Source organism: Dermacentor silvarum, chromosome 6 (assembly GCF_013339745.2).
Source record: "Dermacentor silvarum isolate Dsil-2018 chromosome 6, BIME_Dsil_1.4, whole genome shotgun sequence".
Lineage (NCBI taxonomy): Eukaryota > Metazoa > Arthropoda > Arachnida > Ixodida > Ixodidae > Dermacentor > Dermacentor silvarum.
This window is the reverse complement of record NC_051159.1, coordinates 38,971,429-38,996,703: the sequence shown is the minus strand read 5'-3', so window position 1 is coordinate 38,996,703 and position 25,275 is coordinate 38,971,429. Positions and strand designations below refer to the sequence as shown.

Sequence of the window (25,275 nt, the reverse complement as noted above, 5' to 3'; positions counted from 1 at the left end):
TAAACGTTTGATAAAGGATAATCTTTAACTTGTTAAAGACTAAATATAGCTGGCACTAGTGGCTTTTGATTAGATAAACAATTTATATGATAAAATGGCACTTAGTGCAGAATTAAATAAGCTACATGGCAGTAGTGAATTTCTGTGCTGTACGGTTAAGCAAGAACTAAGAAAAATGGCAAAAATGAATGGTGAAGTCCAACTAAAATATGCAAGAAATTGCAATATGCGCAGGTGAAAAAAAAATTACTGGTTTAGGATTTTGAACCACATGTTTTACAGAGTGAGGGAATGTCAATTAGTGGAGATTAATCTCCATCGATGGAGATTAATCATTTTGCAGGATACATTTAATCGATTAATTGAATAATCATTCAACGATATTGCCAACCCTAGTAGGCGTAACATCAAGGGCCATGAAGAGGGCAATGTAGATTAGAGAACACATGAATGTAGCTGATATTCTAGTTGAGAATAAAGGGCCCTTTGCAAGGTTTGGATGTTAGAGACAAGTGTAGTGTGACCATGCACTGGCAATTGTCTGGAAGGTGTTACATCAATGCACGCTGTGAAAACTGCTGAAAATTCAAACAGCAGCCTATGCAGCCTTCCAGGAAAAAAAGGCTTGCTCTTTTCCCGAAAGAACGACGACAGCGAGACAGAGTCGTCAGCGAGCGTAAGCCCATCATCTTTAAACAGCTGCTTACTGATTACCTCAAATGCTAACCTTATAATGACCGTACTGTGTTTTCCTTCTTTTGCGATTGTCGTTTCACATTGTGACTTTTCTGCTGATTTGATTTTGCATTGTATTCAGTGTGCCACTAAATTTTTCTTTTTTTAGTTGTGTTCTAAAACAAATCCACAGGCTGTAGGAAACTGTAACCATGTCTTTATTCCTATTCTTACCTTCTGTAAGCCCCCACTTATGTAATACCCCGACAGGGGTCCTTAAGGGAAAAATAAATGATGATGAAGATGCGTTGGCATTGCTACAAATGTCTCCGCAACGTCATCGGTTATGGCACGTGACTTTGGTAAATAATTCAATACAGAAAACTCAAAACTGCCACTGGAAGTGCACTGAATTACTGGTTGCTGACTGTATTGCACGCTGTACCGCAGACAGTATCAAGTGCAATATTCATAGGCGCAATACAATCGTTGAGCAGTCATTCAAAATTGGGGGGGGGGACTGCCTAGCAGGTCTGAATAAACCGAGTCCCAAATATCGAATTCGCCAGAAAGTAAGCTGTTTTACGTGCAAGAGGTTTTACTTTGGCGGCTGCAGCGTATGGCACGGCCGCGCAAGCCCTATATTGAAAGCGATCTGCAATGCGGAGAGTTTAGGCATCTAGGCGCACTGAGGGCTGATAACTTTGTGTGCACTATAGCACCCATACGCTTGCGCATAGGATGCGTTCACGAAGTGAAACATCACAAACATCCGCTGAAGCGCAGCACACGATGATGGTGTGCTAAAATGCTGCTCGTGCGGCATTTTACCCCTGTTCCGTGGAGAGGAGGCACGTACGCTCTAGGATTAACGTAACACATAAAGCTACAAAGCTTTATTTCTTCGGCTCCCCCAGATCTCCGTTCCTCAGGACTCAAATAAAGTTCTTGTCATGTCGAATAGTAAAAACCAGTCAAAAGACGAAGGACAGAGAATAGACGTGGCACACACGGAAGATAGACGGCACACACGGAACGTACAGAAGACATGTCATGTCTTCTGTACGTTCCGTGAATCGGTGAATTCCCACTTTTCATGATCTGGCGAAACTGTCCAAGATGTGCGGAGGTACAGTGGAATTCGTTGATACGATCTTCACGGGAACCGGAAAATAAAGCGTATCATACGAAAATTGTATTATTCAAACATAATTGTTTGAATAACATAAGAAAAAGAAATGGTATATAAGGGAATAAAACGTATTATCCCGAAAAACGTATTATGCAGAATCGTATAACCATATTTCACTGTATTAGATAAGCTTAAGATAGGCGTATTTTATATTTCGAGTTATCGATATATCGAACTACCTCGTGATCCCCTTTGAGTTCGATATATCCGGGTTCGACTGTCATTCGAACAGATTGGTTGGTCCTGGCAGCGTCAAATGTATTGCAATAGGGAAAGACTACCGCAAGTTCAAGCTCTTAGAACTGATATCAGTGGTGGTCCAACTGCGCCATTTGCACCATTTTGCTACAATTCTACTTGTTTGCGCCCACCGAAGTGCAACTTGCGCCAAGTGCGCCAAAGCGTCACCTTTGCCTTGGACGCGGACATCTCAGTAGCGTGGCCGATCCCTCCATTTGCGGACAGACCCGCCGCTAAGCATTCTGAGCATCGGCGACGCGGACTTCGCGACCAAGCTTCGTGCACGGAATCCTCGATCGGCTACGCATTAAGCCTTTCAGCACTCTATGTTTTGGAATTCGCGACTAAGCACATCGAGCATCGTCTCCTCGGGCCCGCGGCTAGGCATTTCGCGCATCGGCACTTGGGACTGCGCGACAAAGCACATCGGGCATCGACTCCTCGGGCCTGCGGCTAGGCATTTCGTGCGTCGGCGCTTGGGACTGCGTGACAAAGCACATCGAGCGTTGACTCCACGAGCCCGCGGCTAGGCATTTCGCGCGTCGGCACTTCGGACTGCGCGACTAAGCACATCGAGCTTAGACTCCTCGGGCCCGCGGCTAGGCATTTTGTGCGTCGGCACTTGGGACTGCGCAACTAAGCACATCGAGTGTCGACTCCTCGGGCCCGCAGCTAGGCATTGTTGTTGTACAAAATTGTTTTTCTGCATTTCCAGTCACTACTATGTCTGATGGCATAAAACTATTCTCAGTAGTCTACAAGTGATATTTACACAGGCAAATAAAATCTGTTTGCAAGGTTTTCTGCTTTGGGAACGCGAGCGAATGGCTGCGTCAGTCTGTCTTGCTTGTGTCCATTTGCTCTAAAGAAGTACTCTGAGCATCGGCGACGCGGACTTCGCGACCAAGCTTCGCGTACTAGTAGTACTAGTAATAAGCTGCACCAAATGTCATGCACTTGCTTTTTTCCTGCTCCAACTGATCCAAAACACAAAATTTTCTGCTACAGAATTGCTACAAAATGCTAATGTGGCTGCTCCTAAATTGCTACAAAACAGCTTTTTTCCTGCTTCAAAAATTGCTCCAATTCTTAAACTGGCTGGACCACCACTGACTATGCAACAGTTAGTTAAAAAATTGCTCACTCTTACGGACTGCCTTTCAGATAAACCCGAGCCAAAGGCCAAAGTCCCATGTGGCATGCATGATTTACTCAATTCACTTCACTATTCCAGACTAAAGTTGACTCCAGTCCTGATACTAGTAGTGAAATGCTAAGTGGCAGAGTGTGAATTGTTTATCACATCTTGGTTTTTCACTGATACCTCTCTTATTAAGCCTGCAGCAGCTTGTGAAAGTGCCTGTTTTCCTTTTGTTTGAATCATTAGGGAGATGTCATCCCTTCCATGACCGGTGGGGCCCAAGTTGTCTTCAGCGAAGTGGAGACAGTGAAACACTTGTCGCCAACTTCAAGTCAGCTCAGGTTTGTTCAACTGTGCCTACATGCGTGTGTTTATGTGCCTGTTAGTGTGCGTGTGCATGTCCCTGTCTGAAGCACATCCCTGGTGATAGGTGATAAGGCGAAAAAAAGTTAAATAATAAGTAGGTGGGAAAGGAGGCTGGTAAACTGTTGCCTGAAACGCACCTGCTGAACATCCAGATACTGAATTTTCTCGCACATTACTCACACCAGTGTTTCAAGAACCTCAGAAGTGAATTGCGGGTGCTAGTAAGATGTGCCAAATCATTAAGCAGTGTATTACGGCTTAAAGGAGTTTCTGCCCAGAAGTGGGCTTTGAAAAGTTCAACTCTCCAAAGCTTATTCATTCTTACATCAGATTTTCTATTTAAACTAGGTTAATAATTGAACGCCTGCTTTAGTGTGAAGATTATTTTTTTTATACCCCTAATTCTTGGAAGAAACTGCAGCTCTTCCACTTCGTCGCCATCACAGCCCCCCCCCCCCCCCCTCCCCCCCCCCCTTTTCCCACATTTCGATTTCCCTTGCCCTGCTCTATGCAGCACATTATTCTTCCCCCCATTAGGGGTGGGGGTTTGAGTAAATGCCATAAAGGAGAACAGTTGCTGGCGAGACAAAGACAAGACCTCTTGTTGAAACAATGACTCCCGGGACATCCCCTGTTTGCAGTGCTGCCAACTACCGTAAAATACCGATCAAGCGCCCCCCTCCCCCTCGACGTGAGGATAATGCAGGGAATGTTGGGGAGGGGGCCCTTGTTCGGTACTGCCACAAAATTCAAGATGGCGGCCAAAAATGCTACGCCCCCCCCCCCCCCCTTCCCAGAAAAAAAATGCATAGTCGAAAAAAACGGAACCGAAAGAAGAGGAAGACACACACAAAGTGCACTAGAACTAAAACGCTTTATTATTCATTCATTTAATTGCTTTCGAAGCCGTCAAATGAGTCTTCAGAGTCTGATCCGAAAACGAGGCCTAGGCACTCTGTCTGCAAGCCCTCGCGAAGTTCTGGGGCCGCGGCGCAGATGTCGCAAAGCTGGTCATGCAGCTGACCATCCTCGGCACCGTCGAGCGCGTTAGCAATGCCGCACCCTTTGAAGGAGCGCGCGACTGTCTCTTCCGTGACAGCGGCCCATGCCTCTGACACAAAGTCAAGGGCATCCTGTCGCGATGGCTTCTTTAAATTGCCTTTCGGCGTTCTTTCCTCTTTTCTAATGAACCTTTCCCACGTATGGCGAAGGTTGGCCTTAAATGGCCTATTCCAGAGCACGTCAGCTGGCTGCAGTAGGCTTGTGCACCCTGCAGGCACGCACACGACGTCTGTGTCGCGCTGCTCTAAGGCGTCCTTTGTTGCCTGTGTTTTGTGGATGGGTGCCTGATCGAGCAAAAGTAGTCGCCGCACATCATCGCTGTTCGGCCCCCACACCCTGGTCAGCCACTCCTGCAACTTGTCCGATGTCATCCATCCATTTTTTGATGCGGTGACGTGGACATTTGCTACAAAAATAAAAATAAATAAGTTAGCGGAAATCACTGTGATCGACCATCTCCGTTATCGTTACTCTCCGCTTTGAAAGCAAGCAAAAAAGAACTTGGTGCACAACGGTCATCACTCACCTGGTATGCGAAGACTCATGAATGCCTCGGGTGGAATTCTTCCGCTCTGTTCCTTAAGAATTACAAAAGCTGGGAGCTTGTGTCCACTTGCGCATGCTGCCAATGCAACCGTGAAGCTCCTCCAGGGGCAACCAGATTCGCACAGTGCTCTCGCCGACCACGTTGTTCATCCTGTTTGCCGGAGAGTCCATTGTGACCATCGTCTGGTGCATATTTGAAATGTTGAAGAAGGTGTACTCGTGGCGTATCCAGAGAGCGTTCACGGTAGATCGAAAAGCCTTTGCTGCCTCCGTGGAATCTTCGGGTGTCTTCTGGCTTTCGTTGGTGGCATGGCGCATTGTAACGCCTAATCGCTGTTTCCATCTCTTGATGTATTGGCTGGACGCAAGAAAATTCCCCAACTGCAAGCTGTGCGCTATTTTAATAGCTTCTTCAGAAAGAAATCTGTTACTTACAGCACGCCCTGCGCTTCTTTCTCGCTCGAGAAATTCAAAAAGAGCGTCATCCACTTCTTCGCTGAACACCGGCGCTCCATTGCTCAACTTCCGCCGAAGCTTGGCCTTGCCAAAGTTCTGCTGCAGCAAAGTCTCATATTTCTTCTCCCATTCACGGATCCTCTATCTAGACTGAAGTGGCAAGCTGTCGCGTGCACATTCTTTCCGTTGTGGCGATGCCATTCCACGACTTCGATTTTCTTTTTCACTGTGCACGAATGCATGTCGCGAAGTCACAGCCACGTTTGGCACTGTAAAACAACAATGATAAAATGGTGAGCGTCACCAGTGTCAAGGTTACCAGCGTCAGTGTAGGTGGCCCGTTCTTGGATTGGATTTCGAATGAGACAAGAACGTAGCCAGAAGCACGGTTTCTGGCATAGTTTCAGTTTCGAAAGTTCCGGGACGAGTCGCCAGAGAATTGGAGAGGGGGGGGGGGTGCTTGTTCGGTAGTGTACGATAACTAGAAATTCTCAGATTGTGGGAGGGGGGCGCTTACACGGGTGGTGACGTTTGATCGGTATTTTACGGTATAGGGAAATTTGTAGAGGTTGCGAATATCAAATTTTCAATTTCGAAGCAAATTCAAATAATCAAAACCAAGTGTGAATTGCATCAAATATTTTTTTAATACAAATACTATTGCTCTCGCAAAAATGCATTTCTTTTTAACCAACCAGAGGTATCAAGAAATAAAAGCAAATTTATTGCACAGCAAATAATGTACAGGAAAATTATGCTTTGTGGTCAACAAAATCCTCTAGTGCAACACTTTTGCTTGACAGTATCATAACTGCAGTTATTTAATGTTGTCATGAAGGAAGGATAGCTGCTCAACATGTTCGTGGAGCAGCAACATCCTCCTGCATGTCACAGTTCCTTCAGACACCGAAAAGAGCTGCTTACTGGACACACTAGTGTCTGGCATCGCAGGTATCTCTTCGCAAGCCGAGCCAACAGTGAGCACCATGCTTACACCACCACTGACATGGGTTTTCTTTCTGGCCCAAAATTTCATCATGCACGTATCTTTCAACGTGTGCTTTTGGCAATGAAAATTGGTGCCACAAGCTAGGGAAAATTGCTGCTGGTTGATAAGCTTTTACCAAAGTCTTTTAGCAGTGCTGATGTGGAAGGAGCCTCTTCAGAAAGTTCGTTGTTGAAGACATATCTATTTCTTGGTATTTAAATTTTCCTTGCTGCTTCTAAAGTCAGCTTTTTGATCCAGTTTGCCATTGATGCATCCTGGTGGCATTCAACTACTTTAGAACGAGGGTCTAAAATCATTGCCAAGCTTGATACTAAGCCAAATTTGTAGTTTGGAAACCAAGCTTTTATGCATTTAGCTAGATTAGCAGCAGACACAGAAGTTTCCACCTGGCGGCTGGTGTTGTCCAGATGCATGAAGAGGCAACACAGTGTGGAGTCATAAGCACCAGCAGGGGCCCTGTGACAGTGCCCCCTTCTTACTTTTGGTACACTTCACTGCATGGCAAATATGCCTCACCGCAATATAGTTTCTATGCTTCGCCGCATTACACGGCTGTACTGTGGCGAAGCTGACTTAAAAAACCAACAACAGCAACTTTCGGGGGTTTTAATATTTCAAATAGTAAAAGTGCCTTTCAAATCTAATTGATCTGAATCGAACATTTGCACACCGCTAGAAATACCCCTAGATCTAGAAAGTTAATGCATTGTTTAGGAAGTTTTGACCAGATCTAAGAAAATTTTGCACAAAGAAGAAACCACTACTGCGATGCCGCAACGACGGATACGTGGTACTGCTGCCGTGAAGGCGTGCTTCGATTGCAGTAACTGCAAACTACCTTCATATTACCATGCGAAGTATAACTTATGATTGTACAGCAGTGCAGTGAGCGCACCACGCCAAGCAAACGATAGGGTGTGGATGCCCTGCTCTGGTTTACAAAGCACCGATATTGTGCTATTGATGTTGTGCTGTGGATTGCTGTGCACTTTAAAAAAAAATTTTTCATCTATACCGGTGAAACAAACGTACGCCGCCACATCCAACAGAGCCTTAAGGCAAATCTCGGTGTAAGCGTACCGAATGAGGGAGGACTAAAAAAAAAGTTTCCAAAAAAAAAAGGGAAGGAATTTCATGTGGGACAAAAAGTACTTAGTTCCCTTCAAAATTATCTCTAACGGAGTCAGTACACTTGTCCAAGCTTTTGTCCCACTGTTTGAAGCAACTCTGGAGCACCTCAAGCTTAATGCTGTTGAGTGCCCCCCGTGAAATTATCTTCACCTCGCGTACAGTGATAACTTTCCTTCATTAGTTGCACTTCCTTCTTTACAAATAAAGAAAAAAAACTGCAGGGCGCTCGGTTCAATGAAATGGTTTGTGGGGAACGCTGGCTCATCCCTAACAGGCTAAGTAAACTACCACGCCATACCAAAATCAGAGCCCCCCCGCATTCCACAATTTTGCAGATTTTCCTCTCGCAGTATTTCTTAATCATCCTAATAATTCCAAGTAAAATTGGTGATTGACAGTCTGTTCAGGAGGAGCTAATTCCTGCTGCACAAATGCCAAAGAATAGCAAAATGAAATGATGGTCATCGTCTTCATAGGAGCGCACTTGTCACATTTTTTTGGTCTCTGTGAAGAAGACATCTTCAAATGGCTCGAAACTTGCTTGTTTTTGGATCATACCTAATGACCAGCTTACATCACCCGTGACGATCTTTGAAAGAGGTCTGGGTCACTTTTATGTGACTTCTCAAATCCTGGCTCAATATCAAACAAGTGTTCATTGTCTTTTGAACTTTGTGAACAGGCAGGGAACAAACATTGCGGCACCACGTCTCATGCCTAATTCCGTTCTCAAAATCCACTCGCATCAGCTCCAACTTATGCCAGCAGCTTCTGTAATCTTGTCAATTGTGTGGCGGCGACTCTCGGTGGTTTTTGTGGAATCTTTTTGACAATTTCATAGGTACGACTTGTTGAAGGTCGACCAGGATTAGGATGGATTTTAATGCTCATTTCTCGTCTTGGAAGAACCTGAACCACTCTAAAACTCGTGTGCAGCTCAGTGCCTCCTTCATAAATGTTGTTTGATATATTACAAGTTCTCCTTTGGAGGTTTTTTCCAAGGAGTAAATAAAATTTGAAGGAAATTTATTGTTTGTTACCAACAGATGTCACAATTTTGCAAAAGTAGCGCAACAACAGTCGGGAAAACTGTCACCACAAACCCGTACCACATTTTAGAGTGACCCCAGCTTGGACTACTGAAGTGTCCACCTACACCCACCTAGCCGGAAGAGCATAGCAATACAATTACAAAGAGTTCTATGGAGCCAGTTAGATTTTTCTTGGGTCCACCCTTGTACATATCATATACCTACCGCCGAGCATGATAAGGCTGTTGTGGCGTTGAGCAGTTGGCCGCTTCAGTGTATACTAAAATTTACCGAGAACCCCCCTTAGGCCGAGCAAACTTGACGATCTTCATTGTGATGTGTCTGGGCGAGATGCAGCATGAAGGAAAGAGAAAAAAATTCACTGTGTATCTGAGTGATATACCTACCGCCGAGCATGATAAGGCTGTTGTGGCGTTGAGCAGTTGGCCGCTCCAGTGTATACTAAAATTTACCGAGAACCCCCCTTAGGCCGAGCAAACTTGACGATCTTCATTGTGATGTGTCTGGGCGAGATGCAGCATGAAGGAAAGAGAAAAAAATTCACTGTGTATCTGAGTGCTTCACTGCAAATATGTGCAAGCGTGGTGGTGCTACGACAGTACACAGCATACAAGAAAAATGCATGACCAATTATTTAACACTATTTCACTAATTGTGTTTAACTAATTACTTTACTAAACATATAGTGATTTACAAATTGTAGCCGGTGAGCTTGCAAGGCATATCTACTTCGAACGAATTCTAAGGATTGCACGGATTATGCCCTCAAACTTGGGGTAGAAATACGCTATTGTTCTTTATTTTTCAATAAACTGCCATTTCAGTGTTGAAGAACAAAAGTAACACTTTGGGAATGAATATCTTGAAACTGAGGTCATCATGAATATTTGTTCCAAGTAGATGTGCCTTGCAATGTCACCGGCTGCAATTAGGAAATCTTTTTTTAGTTGTGGATAATCGTATGAATTTGTTGACATCTTCTGTGATAATAGCTTCAAGCAAGGATATATTCTTAGCTTAAAAACTTGTACTGCAACATCATTTCAGACGCGGCAGCTACGGTTGCCAGCGGACTGGCGTGCGAGAGCACAGGTTCAAGGCTGAGAGCCCATCAATATAGTGGCGGGGTGGCTTAGATTAATGCCGTTTCGGACTTGCGGCTGTGGCAGAAAGTCTGGAAAATTGAATGGCGAAGTGTTTCAGCATCCGGAACTTCAGACGTCATTATACATTGGCTCAATGGGGTGCGTGGCAGATAAAGGGGCCCGAATTATCGGGTTTGTCCGAAAAATCTGTCGTTGACTGCATGTACAATGTATAATTTAGAATAAATAAGTATGCTTCAATGTACTGTTCACTGCAAAAGTACATAGAGTAACAGAGCCATGAAAAAAAAATTTCCTCCAACACTGTTTTGAAATTAAATGACACGGCCTCTATATATTTACAGACAGGTGCACTGTAACTCACTAGTACAAAGATGCTGGAGCTAGCTGCTAGAATGTATCATATATTCACAGCCTCTCCACTCTTAAGAACTCCTGCAGTTGGTTGTGCTTGCACCGAGCATGAAAATGAGCATGCAAATGAGCATGAAAATTAACCCGCTGAAGTGTTGCTGCTTGCCTAATGAAGTGTACAATTGTCTGTGCCTTTTTTTCAGATGTAATGAGTGAGAAGTAAGCACCTACAAACTTCACTTTTCTTTGCGTGTGCTCGCGTAATCTTTAGGAGCTCCATTTCTGACAGCTTTTTTTTTTTTTTTCCTTTTTTTAAATTTCAGGAAGCGAAGCAGCGGGCGGGTGGTGCGTGATGACGATGAGGACTACGTGTCGGCTCGTGTAAGCGGCTGTTGCCACAGTGTATCCCTTGATTTCTTTGGCTGTTGTTTGTGTGGCTACTAATACTGCATTTCTTTTATGTTGCTTTCCTTTTCTTTTTATTTCAGTGCTCAGTGTCAGTTGAAGGTCACGCTTATCCTTCTGTGATAAAGTAAGTACCTCATTTTAACTGAGCTCTTGTAGCTTGCGAGACGTTAATTGGAGCATGTCGATAGAGGAAATAAAAAAAGAGAAACGTAGGAAACTCTGCTGATGTTCGTCAGTGCTAAGTTAATAGCCAACTGTGAATGTTCACGTTTGACTATTTACGGTGCTAGATTGCGACGAATGCATACAAAAAAAAAATATGGCAGCTTGCACTAGTGGTGCAAGGCTGGACCAGTAAACAGTGGAGCTGGTGATCGACGTAGCTTCTTCCGGGTTTTACTAGGCTTGGCTAAGTTTTGCTAGAAAATGCCTAGTGCTGCTAGGCACGGTATTCCAAATCGGCTCGCCGCCGACGCGCTGATTCTTGCCTGGCTGCGCGACGCGCTTCAAGATGAGCGGCTTCTTCTTCGGGTGTCCGGATCTTCTTTGGTCATCCCATGTCGAGGCTACATGTACTCGCCACATCGTCAACGAGAGTTCTGCCAGCGTCACTGTGGCTGCGAGCTTTATCTCCCCAGTGACGTCATGGCCAAGCTGCGCCTCCACACTTGCCGGGGCGTGGCTGGTCGAAACCTGCAGAGGCGCCGGCTGCAGTCACGGACATTCGGCGCGAACGCGGGGAATCGAGGAAATGCGGATGGCGTCGGTAGCAGCTCTGCGCGGTGCCTCGTTGATGCTGTTACAATTTCTTTCTCTCTCGCTCTCATTTTCTCTTTACCTCTCCTGAGCATAATGTGCGCCGCTCGCATGCTCTCCTTCCCTCTCCTTAACATGCCATGTCAAGGCAACATGTGCACGGCACGGAGAGGAGGCGAAGCACATGCCGCTTCGCGAGGTGGTTGCTAGGCAACGCGCGGTGACGTCATCGCCAAGCACACTTTTTTATTCGCACTACGCGGCCTAACCAAGAGCTTAATAGCTCCGTTGTTCAAAGAAACTGTGATGGTACCTGTGCTGCCCACTCGCGGCAGCGCAAGGCACCAAATATGACTATATTGCGGAGCCTTCTATATTGGCTGTTTTTATTTCGATGTCAAATATCACAGCCGCATACCATATGCTGTAGGTGCGAGTGAAAGCTTGCGAGGGTGATGTGTGAACCAAGGGTGTGTGATGCGGCGATGTCTTCTCGTGCTTGCAAGGGGGGAATGCGAGGAGGGTGCGTGCTGTCTTCTCACGTGCGCAAGGTGCGGAACGGGGAGATGTGTGCGCATGGGGTGGGGGGCGGGGGTGCAGGGCAGGTTAGTGCGCATCTCCTCTTCTACTCCAACTGCGGCGGCTGAGCGCGGCCCCGCGCGTCCTATCTTGGAGGTAATTTGCGCTTGGTTCGAAGGCTATACATCTGGGTATAGCTGATGGCTTTGTGTGCGATGTGTTCTCGCACACCTAGTTGGCAATTAAGTGAGAAGCAGCACGAAGGAGAATTCGCTCGCCGCTGCTGCCGCTCTTCACGCTAGCGTTCTGACAGCGAGTGTCTGCAGTATCTTGAGAGCGATCTGCGTTGGGGGCAGAGTCTAGGCAGTGTAGGTGCATGGGCGGCTCGTAGCTTTGTACGTGCTGTGTGTTCTCGGCACTCAGTTTGCGGTGAAGGATAGACAACAGCACGAAGGTCACTTCGGTCGCTTCTGCAGCGGCGCTTCCTCAAACCAGCATTTGACAGCGTGTGTCCACGCTCATCGAGTGTGATGTGTTCATGTTTGCCTGTGGGCGCTGACCCCATGCTTGCTAATATAGCTAATACGCGAATCTTTACTAGCTTATACGGACGATAAAACTACTATCCTTAGCAGGGAAGAAGTTTGGGCGTGTTGGTAGGTCATTGTAATTTTAACTGGGATTCATAGCGCTAAAACGACACAAGGACGAGGAAGAACACGGGAGCTCGTCCCGTGTTCGTCCTCGTCCTTGTGTCGTTTTAGCGCTATGAATCCCAGTTAAAATTACTAACCTTACTTTGCATAGCTGTCTACTAATTCGATATCGCAATCGATGCTTCGGCTTTCAGACGAAACTACGACTTTTTTTCACACGTAAGAATTAAAATAATATTGTGTGCAGTTCAACACTATTCCCATTTCTCAATTTTTCCTGTGTCCCGGCTCTTGTGTTTCCCGGCTCTTACGTTTTTTGTTTTTTTTGTTTTTTTTTTACAGTCCCGTAAAAAACGTATCAGCGGGGTTCTACTGTAATGTGCTATTGCAGTCAGTGCTTCGGCTGTCAAACGAAACTGTCACTTTTTTTTTTTAGACCATACAGAAATTTTTAACGGATTGCCTGTGGCAGATAGCATAATTCTGGTCATTGAGCTGGATTACTTAAAGAGGCAGACATTACTTGCCCTAGAAAGGGCATAATGGAATCTTTAAAAAATTCACACATTAAATTATTAATTTACGCTACATGTTGCAATTTACTAATTGCAGCCGGTGACATTGCAGGGTGTATCTACTTGGAATGAACATTTATGATGACCTCAGTTTCAAGATATGCATTCCCAAAGTGTTACTTTTGTGCTTCAACACTGAAATGGCAGTTTATTGAAAAATAAAAACCAATAGTGCATTTCTACCGCAAGTTTGAGGGCACAATCCGTGCAATCCTCAGAATTCGTTCGAAGTAGATATGCCTTGCAAACTCACCTTCTACAATTTGTAAATTGCTATATATTAGTAAAGTAATTAGCTAAACATAATTAGTGCAATAGTGTTAAATAATTAGGTCGTGCATTTTGATTTCCTGTGAGAGTAATGGCCGTCACTTCCTGTAATTAAGCTAAAGGCTACAATTACGCTATGTACCACAGGCAATTTTTTAAAATCCGCCTTTTTCATTTTCCTGTGCTGCCCTCTGCCGCGTGCCGCTGGAAACGTTTTGGTAGGGGGCTGGGGCTTTCGCCGGTTGATTTGTGAACCTGCGCCCGTGTTAAGTGCGCATCGGTTGTGCGTTTCGTGGATTGCGAATAATTATTAATGGCTTCTGGGGGGCAGCATGTCGTTCCTGGAAGCCATGTAGCACTCACCAACTATACATGTAGGGTGAGCAGGCCTGAGTGTGCTGTTTTGTTTACAGTGCGGCCGATAAAGGCACGCTGAGTTCCCTCTGCCGTAGCGGCTGCTTTGGAGTTTGTTGGCGCTAACTCCTGCACTTGCACCTCGCTTTTTTTGTAATTCTTGTTGCACATTCTTTAGACATTTCGCATAAATAAGATGTTTTCCGCAGCCTTCCGCGTCGGATTTAGCAAAGCGACGCACTTGTTTACATCGGCATCTACAGCCACAGATCGTTGTTAGCGTCAAAAAATGGGGGAAAGGTGCATATATGAAAAGGCGCTGATATGAAAGTAATGTCGAAACGTAGAATAAAACACACATATCTGCTCATATGAGCCGCGTTGTTCCATCGTGAGACGAGTCAGTATGAGCGGCTGAGCCACTTAAACAATGGCAGCTGTGATCGAGTTACAAATATTGGGCTGTTAATTTATTACTGATTCTCGCTTTTCTTTAACTTCGCGATAGTTTGCGCGTGTGATAAAACATTATTAGAGCAAACTGTGCTCGCATAAGCGCTCACTTAAAGGCCGTGTTGTTCTCCTGCAAAAACGCGGATGCCATCGCTGATACCGTTGGTATATATAACTGAGCGAAGCGGCTGTTTATGCTGCTGTACCGAATGTACCGTCTCTTGTTTCGGGTTTGACGCAGAGATAAAGAGTACATCTCAGGAATTAAGAAATGTGTCAGCATGCCAACACGTAAAAACCGACCCATCTACATTGAGAATACGACCGGCAGCCTATACGGGAACGGTGACGTACAGATGTTGGCACAGGCGTTGGGCACTGCGCTGTGTCCCCGCTTGCAGCTTATTGTGTACGCGGCGATCGACGCGAAGAGTAGTTTATTTCAAATCGCTAAAGCTAGAACTGGACTATAAAAGCACTTTCCTTCATCCTAACTTGCTTACTTTTCAGTACAGGCCCGCCGGTAGCGGGTGCGCGAACTCGACGGCGCCAGGCCTAAACTCCGCTGAACAGGATCAACATTGGCTCAAACATATGTGCACGGATTGAGAGGGTCAAATCTTGTGCATTTCAACTTCGTAGGCACGTATTGACTCATTTTGAGCACGATTATTTATATATACCAACGAAGGCGTTGCGGCTATCGCGTTATCGGTTCGACGGCCGATCGCGCGGGGTTCGGTCGAATGATGGTCGGCACGCTGATTTTATCGGTGCCGTCGACAAGAAAGCCCGTCGCAGTACAACTCGCGCTCGTCGGTTACGTCTTGTAGGCCTGGTATGATAAAATGGTCTCCGCGACACAGTGCTGAATGGTCGGCCAATCGTAAGCGTCCGCGTCTTGTCGGTCTCGTATCGACCCAGTGTTACCGCGTCTTGAACGAGTACGTGAAGTCGGGCACACGCTGCCACTACCAGCAAGCGAGGACCGACGTTGCGAGATGTCTTCGTCAGCAACGTGTTTTTAAGTGTGGTCGAAGTGTAACGCAGGGGTTTATCGATAAATTTGCTATTACAGCCATCAATGCAAGGCGGCAACTACGTGGTTCCCTGTGCAGTCTGGACGAAGCCCTCGCCGCTTTCTGTTAAAAGTGGAGTTGCAGTCTTACGCTACGCACGTTTTCTGTACCGCACCGACGTCGAGCTATACCAGTGAAGTTTCAACAAGGTGCACAGCACGAGTTTGCACTTGCAGTAGCGCGCGTGCGAGCGCATTTTTTTTTTTTTTCTGGGGGACGTTTCCCCGAGACGGGGCCGCACGGCCGCACGCGCGACCCTTCCAAAACGTTTCGCGACTAATCCGCCAGGGCAGGGCGCATGCGCCGTAGCGCCGTGAAAAAGGCGGATTCTGTATGGTACAATATATTGTGCAATGGACCTGGAATGGTTGTCCGACCTCCTTTGTTCTCCTTTTTTCCCACTTCCTAGCCCCTTCATGGTGTCTTGGCTGTGGAAATTTTTATGAATTGTAGAGTTAGAAATCGGCCAATGTGGTTTTAGAATTTTGCACTAACGTACCTTGTTTGAGCACTCGCTCAAACTATGCACTTGTGTTGGATTGTGCATGGGACTGGGCTAGACAAAAATGAGCTGTGCTATGGCTTTCTGTACTCATTAGTTGTGCTATGTTATTCATATCCCGTTCGCTTCTTCTTACAGACGATCAAGAGTGTGAATCCTTCGGACCTGCTACCTCAACCTGTGCCAATCTCACTGCTGTATATAACTGCAAGAAGAAGAACAAGTGTATCTTAGTGATTCGCAATTATTTTTATACTTCAAATAAAGTGCTTTTAAGACAAAAGTGGACTCTTCAATGGAATCTATTAATTACAGCAATCAGTAAGTACTACAGTATTGACAAGGATCATGTTTTGCCGCCCAAAGCAAGCTATAAGCCGCCGGGACATGATACCAATGATGAGTAGTTTTCTTTTTAGGCAAAAGTGTTTTCTCTTCAGCAGAATCCATTAGTTACAGTGACCAGCAAGTGCTACAGTATTGACAAGGGTCACGATGAGGGCCACCCAAAACAAGCTATAGGTGGCCAGGACAAGATACTGATGCTGAGAGTTTAGCCGGAGCAGGCACTGGCAGTGGCTGTCGCCAAGCTCAGCATGCACAATGAAGGCAAACTAACGAACATACCATTGTCTTGGTATATTACGTGGTGATGTCTTGTGATTCAAATCAAACATTTTTGTTATCACCAGGTCTGATCATTTTGAGCTGACAAGCGCAGTGCATACAATGCACGCTCACGATCGTGTCTGCTATGTATTACATCGCTACGCGCCGCAGAAAGAGCTGAAATTTCATACAAAACATTTTGCCCTTCTCATGGGCGCCACACTCCCCACGAAACACAAAACGTCTTAAAAACTTCTTGGAACGGCTAACGACGTCTTGGTCTACGCGAAGACGTTTAACAGATGTTCTTGGAAACATTATGTAGCAGGAAGTACGGTTTATCAAATATGCTATTGTGTTTCAGCTGTGGTAACATCCCACCTCTGGCGTCACCGGAGTATACATTGGTTAACGTCTTGAGAGCGTCTAACTCAAGAACTTATTTAGATGTTTTTGTCAGAAAATGTGCGACATGCTTGGGCGCGCGCCGTGAAAGTGAAAAAGATTTAAAATGCGCGTGCCCGACGCGCAGCGTTACATTCCGTGCGACTTTAACAAGCCATATGCAATCCATTAACGTCGCATCCTATAGCCTTTCGCTCCTTTCCCCCTTTGGGTAAATAAGCAGAAAAACCCTGTGGGGTTATTTTCTTTCATTCCTTTCCGATCGCCGCGTCGACAACGTGTTTGCCGCGCGGCCAGCAAAACTCACCCGTGCCACGCGCGATGCATGATACGGGTGAGTCTGTCACACGGTGTAAGATATATCTGTCACGACAAGTCGAAGTTAAGAAAAAATAAAACGGCCGGGCGCACACGTGCGCGCCCGTTCACTGTCCTTATCAGAGCCGTGCCTCCCTTTCCCTTTGCGTGAACAAGCGGTGAAGCCGGAATTGCGATGCCAGCTATCGTCGCCGACATCTCTGGCCGCGCGCGACAGATCTAGAGAGGCTAGAAGGTTAGTCAAACCTTCTAGCCTCTCTAACAGATCTGACTGCGCCAGGGGGCGCGCTGAAGTTACCAGCGCTAGAGTTACTGTATATGCATGGTATAATTTTTTAACTGCGCTAACTCACACTGACAAGGACGAGGCAGACAAGACGTGAATTTCCTTTTTCTTGTGGGTGTGTATACATCGGCCAGACGGCTAGGTGTATTAACGTTCGGCTGAAAGAGCATAAAACAAACAGCACTTCAGATGGTTATTCCCACGTGGCTAAGCATTGTAATGACTGTAAAAAACTAAACAAGGAAACTTGCCTCCCACTTCTTAATTAAACAAACTAGAATTTTGTACCGTCATAGGGACCATAGTACTAGGGAACTGTTTGGGGCATTTAAGATAAAAACTACACGTGGGTGTGTAAGCGAACCTTCGGTGTCATTAGGGAGTTTTAGTATAGCGGAAAACGCTTACGTTAGCGTTAGCGTGCGACGCAACGCTAACGTAAAGGAAGGCTGCACTGCGCGGTACGGGGAGCGACTAAATCCCCACCAGAACACACCAGTGTTGCCAGATCTCGTCTTGTGCGGTTCCCTAGATTTGCGAGGCGGAGATGTCCCTAGTGAAGTCACGCGACTGCGTGCGCGCTCGCCTTCTTATCGCCTCCCCCTCCTCGTACGTGCGTGCGCCAGATTTCAACATGTGTGCACGCAGGAGATGAACGTGGGCGCCAGGTTTACACTTGCAGCTTATTGTGAAGAGAAATGAAACTATGTTGCATTTAGTTATGAGAAGTCTAAGTTAGCACGTGTAACGACAGGGTAGGTGAGTCTCAGCTAGGCGACTGGCCACGGCCGTCTGGTGTTGAGCGATCGGGCAGTGACGAGATCGACGCTCTCTCGAATCGTTCTTGATGCCTTTTATACGGTCCCCCCCATTCTCAAAATTATTTTCTGTTACGTTAGTCACTGTCGCACTCTTCAACATTCACCTGATGTTTGAACGGCGTGGCGGCGCCTAGCATTCCTATATTTGTTTCTGCGTGGACTTCAAAGCCATTCACCTACCTGCCCTCCCACCTGTTTGTTGTGGCGGTTTCTTAGCTTCCCTGGCCCAGCCCACCCGTCCTTGACATATCTTGCTGTGCGTAAATCAGCGTTCTGTAGGTCGTTCGATCTTGTTGATGCTCAAAACATTTAGCAAATGTAATGCTATCTATTCCGCAAGGCAGTTGCTAAGCTTATCGTGGTGCAGTTTATTTTGCAATCAGAATGTCATCAGCACTGCACGGTTAGCTAGCAGGCTGACCTGAACCGATTATTGTAAAAATTTTGCACGTCTGAGAAAACTCGATCTCGGTTCCGTTTGTGCCTTTGCATATTCTGCATCTCATAGCAGCATACACTGCGCGACTTATCGATTCACAAGTTCAAATAAAGTCAGCCTATAATCTGCGTTGACAAACGCGTTCACGATCTACAGGTGCATTGCAACAGTCGCCTTACTTTTTCGACCTGCCACGCGGACTTCCCGTAGCTCTAACCGGCAACAGCTTACTGGTTCAAGAAAACGGAAAGTTCATGTTTCTAACGTGACTTTTTGGAATCATGAGGTTAGTGGGCGCACAGATGTGAACAGATTGCGCAATTTGAGAACATAGAAAGAGCCTGAAGCATTACGGCGGAGCGAACTAAATTTCTGGTCAAATAAACACACACACAGGTTAATGCGACCAACCGATTCCTTATCACGCACAATCGACCACTTGCATACACAAAAATACGCGCATTGGCGGGTCCATCATTAATCATATGGGCAGCAGCGAAAAAATATGCACAGCGAGTTTCACTTCGCCTGTTCAACTGGTCGACTTAACTAGGGAATTTCGGCCTCCATTCTGGGTACATGAAAGAACTAGTTTTGGTGAGCAGCCCAGAGTTGCCAGCATGATGTTTTCTATACCGCTAACTTTGGGCGATGTTGTGGTCGGTATTTAGTCTCGCGCCGCGGTACGAGGTAGTGTTTAGAATAGCGGAACGGAGCAAAACGCTAACGCTAACGATGGATGGATGGATGGATGGATGGATGGATGGATGGATGGATGGATGGATGGATGGATGGATGGATGGATGGATGAGGCTGAACCCTTTAAATCGGGCGGTGGCATACGCCACCTAGCCATGACTATTAACATAATTTGTACTTTGGGGTGGGTGAAATTTCACCCCTGCCTTAATTTTATCCACCAATCAGATAACCTCTGTTTGGTTATTTCTACCCGCTTAAAGTCTATTTTGCCTTCACTGTCCCTAAACCCCAATGCTTTGAAAAAATCAGCCCCGTTGCCTTGCACTGTAGGGTTAAGCCCCTTACAGAAAAGTATGAGGTGTTCAGCCGTTTCCTCTTCTTCTCCACACGCACAGCACAACGTGTCTATACCTTGGTACTTGACTCGGGTCATCTTAGTCCGCATTACTCCCGTCCTGGCTTCAAACAACAAAGAGCTTCCCCTAGAATTATCGTAGATATTTTCTTTGGCAATTTCTTGCTTGAAAGTTCGGTATGTGCCCAGTGCTGATTTCGAGTGCATCCCTGTTTTCCTCAGATCCCTCGCTGTTTCCTTAACCTTTTTCTTAACCGCTGTTTCCTGGTTTGCACCCCTCCTGCAGTCCAAATATTTGATTGACAGTTTTCTGGTCAGCTTCCTCCATTTTGTATCAACATTCCTCATGTACAAATAACTGAAAACTCTCCTTGCCCACCGCTTTTCTGCCATCTCTCTCAATCGCTCCTCAAATTCTATCTTGCTGCTGGCTTCCCTGCCCTCGAATGACGTCCATCCCATGTCACCCTGTACCCCCTGATTTGGTGTATTTCCGTGTGCTCCCAGAGCCAGTCTACCTACCCCTCGCTGCTTAACTTCCAACCTTGCTCGAACCTCTGATCTCATGCACAGGACCGCATTGCCGAAAGTCAAACTAGGGACCATCACCCCTTTCCAAATCCCTCTCACCACTTCGTACCTATTGTAATTTCACAGTGCCCTATTTTTCATCACAGCTGCATTTCTGCTACCTTTAGCCGTCACATATTTTTCATGTTCCGTTAGGTACTCAGCCCCATTGTTTATCCACACTCCAAGATATTTGTACTTATCCACCACCTCCAGCGTAACCTCCTGTATCCTATGCTCGCTGCCCTGATTATCATTAAAAGTCATGACTGCCGATTTTTCTTTACTAAACTTCAAACCTAAGCTATCTCCCTCTTTACCACAGATGTCCATTAATCTCTGCAAGTCTTCCTTGCTGTCAGCCATAAGTACAATGTCATCTGCATACATCAGTCCTGGTAATGACTGTTTAATCCATTCTCCCTGCTTGAAATAGGAAAGGTTGAAGCCAAGTCCGCTCCTCTCTAATTTTTTCTCTAATCCTTGTAAATACAGCATGAACAACAGAGGTGACAGAGGGCACCCCTGCCTAAGCCCCTGCTGTATCTCTATAGGCCCAGATACCTTGTTTTCCTATTTTATAAGCACCCTGTTACTTTTATAGATATCTTTTAAAAGATTTCTTACTCCATCTTCCACCTCTAGAGTGCCCAGTATGTCCCACAAATCCTTTTGGATTACACTTGGGCGCCATCTCGAGTACACTTGGGCGCCATCTCGAGGCGGATACAGCAAACATGAGCAAACCCTCTCGTTAAGCCTACTCCACCGCTAATCGAGAACGTGTATCGAAAACAACGCCCATTTGTTACCTGTACGCTGCTGTCGAAGCATCCTCGCACAAATCTAAAGCAAACACGAGCATTAGTGGGGAACGAATGAGCCGAACAGTGCAGGCCGACGACTCGATAGATCCGAAGTGGACGGCTCTGGCTTCAACAGGCGCCGCCATCTTGTCCTACGTACAGAATCCCTTGCGTGCGTTAGCGTTCAACGCTATATTCCGGAAATAGCGTACGTACGTAAGAGTTGTGGCTACGTTTACGTTCTGCGCATGCGTAGTTTGCTGCACGCAACGCTAACGCTAACGCTAAATTCTTGCGTTTGCTGTTTTCCGCTATACTAAAACTCCCTACTAGCTGATTGCGAGATGGCGTTTTTACATGCTACTGTGTGACGTCAACGTATCCATGGTTGGATTGCCAATCAGATGTGTTCATTTTTCTCTGTATATATGTCATTTTCACACATTAAACATTCAGTTGCGACTCTGCGCACGTCTTGTCTGCCTCGTCCTTGTCAGTGTGAGTTAACGCAGTTTAAAAAAAAATTATACCATGCATGTCAACCAACTAGCCCGACTTGAAGCTTTACTGTATATGCTACCAAAGGTAGCATATACTCCCGTATGGAGCATATACAGTAACTCTAACCAGCGCTAAAGTACCTATATAAGAAAAGTACCGCCATCCTTTGATAAACGCCGCTTCTCTCTCTCCCGTATCTACGATTGGACGATGATAGCGTGTGCTTTTCACTTCTTTATATTTTCTTTTTTCCCGCCTCAGAGCCATGTTGAAAGTCCTCTGCGCAGCCGCAGTCGCCGGCGGCAGCGCGCGCCCGGCCTGAAAATATAGTACCTAGAATATACTTACATTCTAGGCACTATACTGAAAGTTTCAACGTGGACTTTCTAGGTGCGCCACCGTCGACTTGGCTTTCGCAAGCAAAAAGTAAAGAAAAAAGCAAGCGCTTTAGGAGAGGAGGCGGCGGAGGAAAGAGTAGATGGCGGTACTTTTCTTATATAGGGATTTTAACCAGCGCTTGCATGTAGGCTCCCTAACCGCGAGTAGAGCTTCCAGGGGCTTTAACCGCGAGCGATTCAAAGGGCCGGGCTCATGGCTCGCAAGCGTTCGCTCGCCGGTGCTCATGGTTCTCTTCCCAAGTTCTATCGGGTCTACATAGCGTGTGCACCGCTCGTGGCTCTTTTGGGGCTGTATTCTGAAACGTTCGCCTAGGCGAAATTTCTCATAGGCGAAATCAGCGTGCGCGCTGATTGGCTGGTTGAGCAAAATTGAATGACGTCGGGCTCAACCACCCAATCAGCTCATCCAATTTTGCTAAAACAGCCAATCGGCGCACGCCTGAAAGCGAAAAAAGAAATTTCGCCTAGGCGAACGTTTCAGAATACGGCCCCTGGTTACGTTCAAGCCTTGACCAGCGCCTGCAGATACGGTGCAGTTCCTTACGGTACGTATACGTTTACCTGCTACAACTTGCAACTTGCACGCCACTTTTGTTTTTGCGGGCCCGTGCATCTTTTGTGTGTCCAGGGCAGATATATTTTCAATAGTGCTATGAAGATTTTGTGCAATTAAAAATTAATCCGCATAATTACACGTAAAATAAACATCAGGGCTGCAACTTTACAGACTGCTGAGCATCTTTTGAAGTGTGGAGCAGGTCATGAATTGTAATTTTCTTACATTCTTGTCACCTATATGTCGTTGTCAAGGTTTGTATGCTGTTATAAATTTGTTTTTTATCTTGCTGTAGGGCACATGTTGGAACGGAAATAAAGAGTTCAACGGTGGCTAAGCAGCCATATTTTTCAACAGTTGTGTGCTCATCAATCAAACTTAAGGTAAACATATAGAAGCATGCTAGGCTTGACTGTTTTGTTGACTGTCTCTTTTTATTTCCTATGTAGTTATTTTACTCTCACGGAACCACAAGGCCTGCTGGCTTCCATTGTTTTTGTCTAGTCAAGGTAAGTCGCATGGTTGCAACCAGACGTTGACTGTTTTGTTGACTGTCTCCTTTTATTTCCTATGCAGCAATTTTACTCTTTCACGGAACCACAAGGCCTGCTGGCTTCCATTCTTTTATTGCTATAGCAATTATATGGACACTCAAAAACAGATTTCTGCCGTCGCCGTCGCCGTGAGGTTCGGTATGACGTCAATGGAGATGAAATTGTCGCCGCGCGCCGAACGCTGTATGTGCGAGTGAAAGGACGCAATGGGCGCGCGCTTTCACGGGGAGTGAACGCACGGCGGAGAACAAACGCGCGTTCTGCGCCGTGCTCCCTTAAGGGCTGCAGAAGTGGGCGTCTCTTTCCTCCTTTACAATCACCATATATGTAGGGCAAACGCAACTTCTTCTGACGCGCGAGAGGCCGTGGGGGAGGGGGAGGGAAGGGAGGCGACGTTTAGCTGCGGCACCAAGTGCCTATTTATATCAGAGGCTCCGGCAACAGTCACCAACGCCGCACGCATTTTGAGCGAACGCGGGCAAAACGCCGACGGCGTCGACAACAGTTCTGCGTGTTGCCGGTGCTGCTGCATGTCCAAGTTTATACAGCTGATAAAGCTAATATCATTACTCCGTATAGCTCTCTACCAATTTGCTATCGCAATTGATGCTTCGCCTTTCAGGTGAAACTGCGACAACTTTTTTGTCTAGCCAACTGTCAAGGTTAGTCGCATGGTTGCAAGCCAGAGCCTGAATGTATGCTTATTCGGTCGCTTTGTTTATGTGCGTGCACAATCTCTGCATTGTTTCCATACTTTTGGCATTTGACCATGTGTATACTGCTACAAATTTGTTGATCTTGCTGTAGGGCATATGTTCTGCAAACAAATGAACAGGGTCCAAACGGTGTTTGTTTCACACAGTTTCATGCACACCTAATTAATCTTAAGGTAAACCTGTAGGAGCATGCAAGGCTTTACTGTTCTGTTAAGTGGCTTCTTTTGATTTCTATGCCCCTCTTTTGTGTATTGTTATTTCTTATTTGGCACCATGTGACTGCTTGGCTGCAATTTCTATTAGTCATGGTAAGCCAGAGCTTAACTATAATTGTATTGCTGTTGAAAATGCTTGCTGTTTACTGACAACTGTGGTGTTGATATATAGTTTACGCGCTTTTTGTTCACTTTTTTCTTCACTGTTGTATTACAGTGCAAACTTCTGTGGGCAGCCAGTGGTATCCAAGAGGGAAGGGACCTGGATTCCTGTGGTTACTGCAGCTGCGTCTTATTTTATGTGGTCACCTTTTCTACTGTATTTAAAAATTTTGTAAAATCATTCTGCATGTCCTTTAATTTATTAGTCAATAAAGCCGCTTTCTCACAAGGTCAGGTTGTATTTTTTTCTGTGTGTTGTTATGTACATTTGATATATGTTAAAACATTTAATGCAAGTTATTATAAATAATAGAATGTAATGCTTCAATTTATTTTTCAGTTCTATATAGTAACATATGTATTATAAAGCTAGCATACGAATGCATGGTATGCTGAAGTGGCCATTAATTTTGCTTACCACGCAATATTGAACAAAGAAATCGAGGAATACTGCAGAATTCTATGCAGGTAGCAGTGGGACGAAGTGTGCAAATCCCTGGATGGCAGAATCCGGAAAGGCAGCGGCTGGGGCCTCCTCAAGCATCTCTTGGATGAGAGCGGCTGTAAGTCCAAACCCGCTCAACGGTCGCTGCTATGTAGAATAATTCACAACGCGAGAAAAGAAATGGCGGATGACAAGCTGTTGGATGACCTATAGCTAGACAGTACCTCCCGCTCAAGAGCACGCAATCGCTCAACCCCCTTACGGTCGGATACTCGGGGTCTCCCAATTACGACCTTGACGGAGATTTCTCGGAGGGTGAAATTCGCCTTGCGATTTAGGAACTGAACAGTAAATCTGCTACAGGCCCCGATGGGATCTCAAACAGAGTTCTGCGCAACCTCGAAGATAATTCTGTCAGTTACATAACCAGGCAAATCAACAGAATCTGGAAAGAGGGCCGCGTTCCGAAAGAATGGAAACACGCACGTACGATACTGATTCCCAAGCCGGGCAAA

The 25,275-nt window shown here is 45.9% G+C and overlaps 1 protein-coding gene across 2 annotated transcripts in view; it reads left to right on the top strand.

Moving 5' to 3' along the window:
• Positions 1–16,185, top strand: part of LOC119455435 (kinesin-like protein KIF23) — a 70,172-nt gene extending 53,987 nt beyond the window's left edge. Inside the window, exons 21-25 of one of the 2 annotated variants that reach the window (XR_005192942.2) lie at positions 3,495–3,589; positions 10,534–10,549; positions 10,654–10,711; positions 10,819–10,862; positions 16,041–16,057. Coding sequence is in view for 1 of the 2 variants with exons in the window: in XM_037716838.2 (XP_037572766.1) it covers positions 3,495–3,589; positions 10,654–10,711; positions 10,819–10,862; positions 16,041–16,056 (213 nt within the window). In the remaining variant the exon portion in view is untranslated. Of the gene's footprint in view, positions 1–3,494; positions 3,590–10,533; positions 10,550–10,653; positions 10,712–10,818; positions 10,863–16,040 lie in introns of both variants that reach the window. The other variant, XM_037716838.2, reaches the window with a different exon arrangement.
• Positions 16,186–25,275: the final 9,090 nt, after the last annotated feature.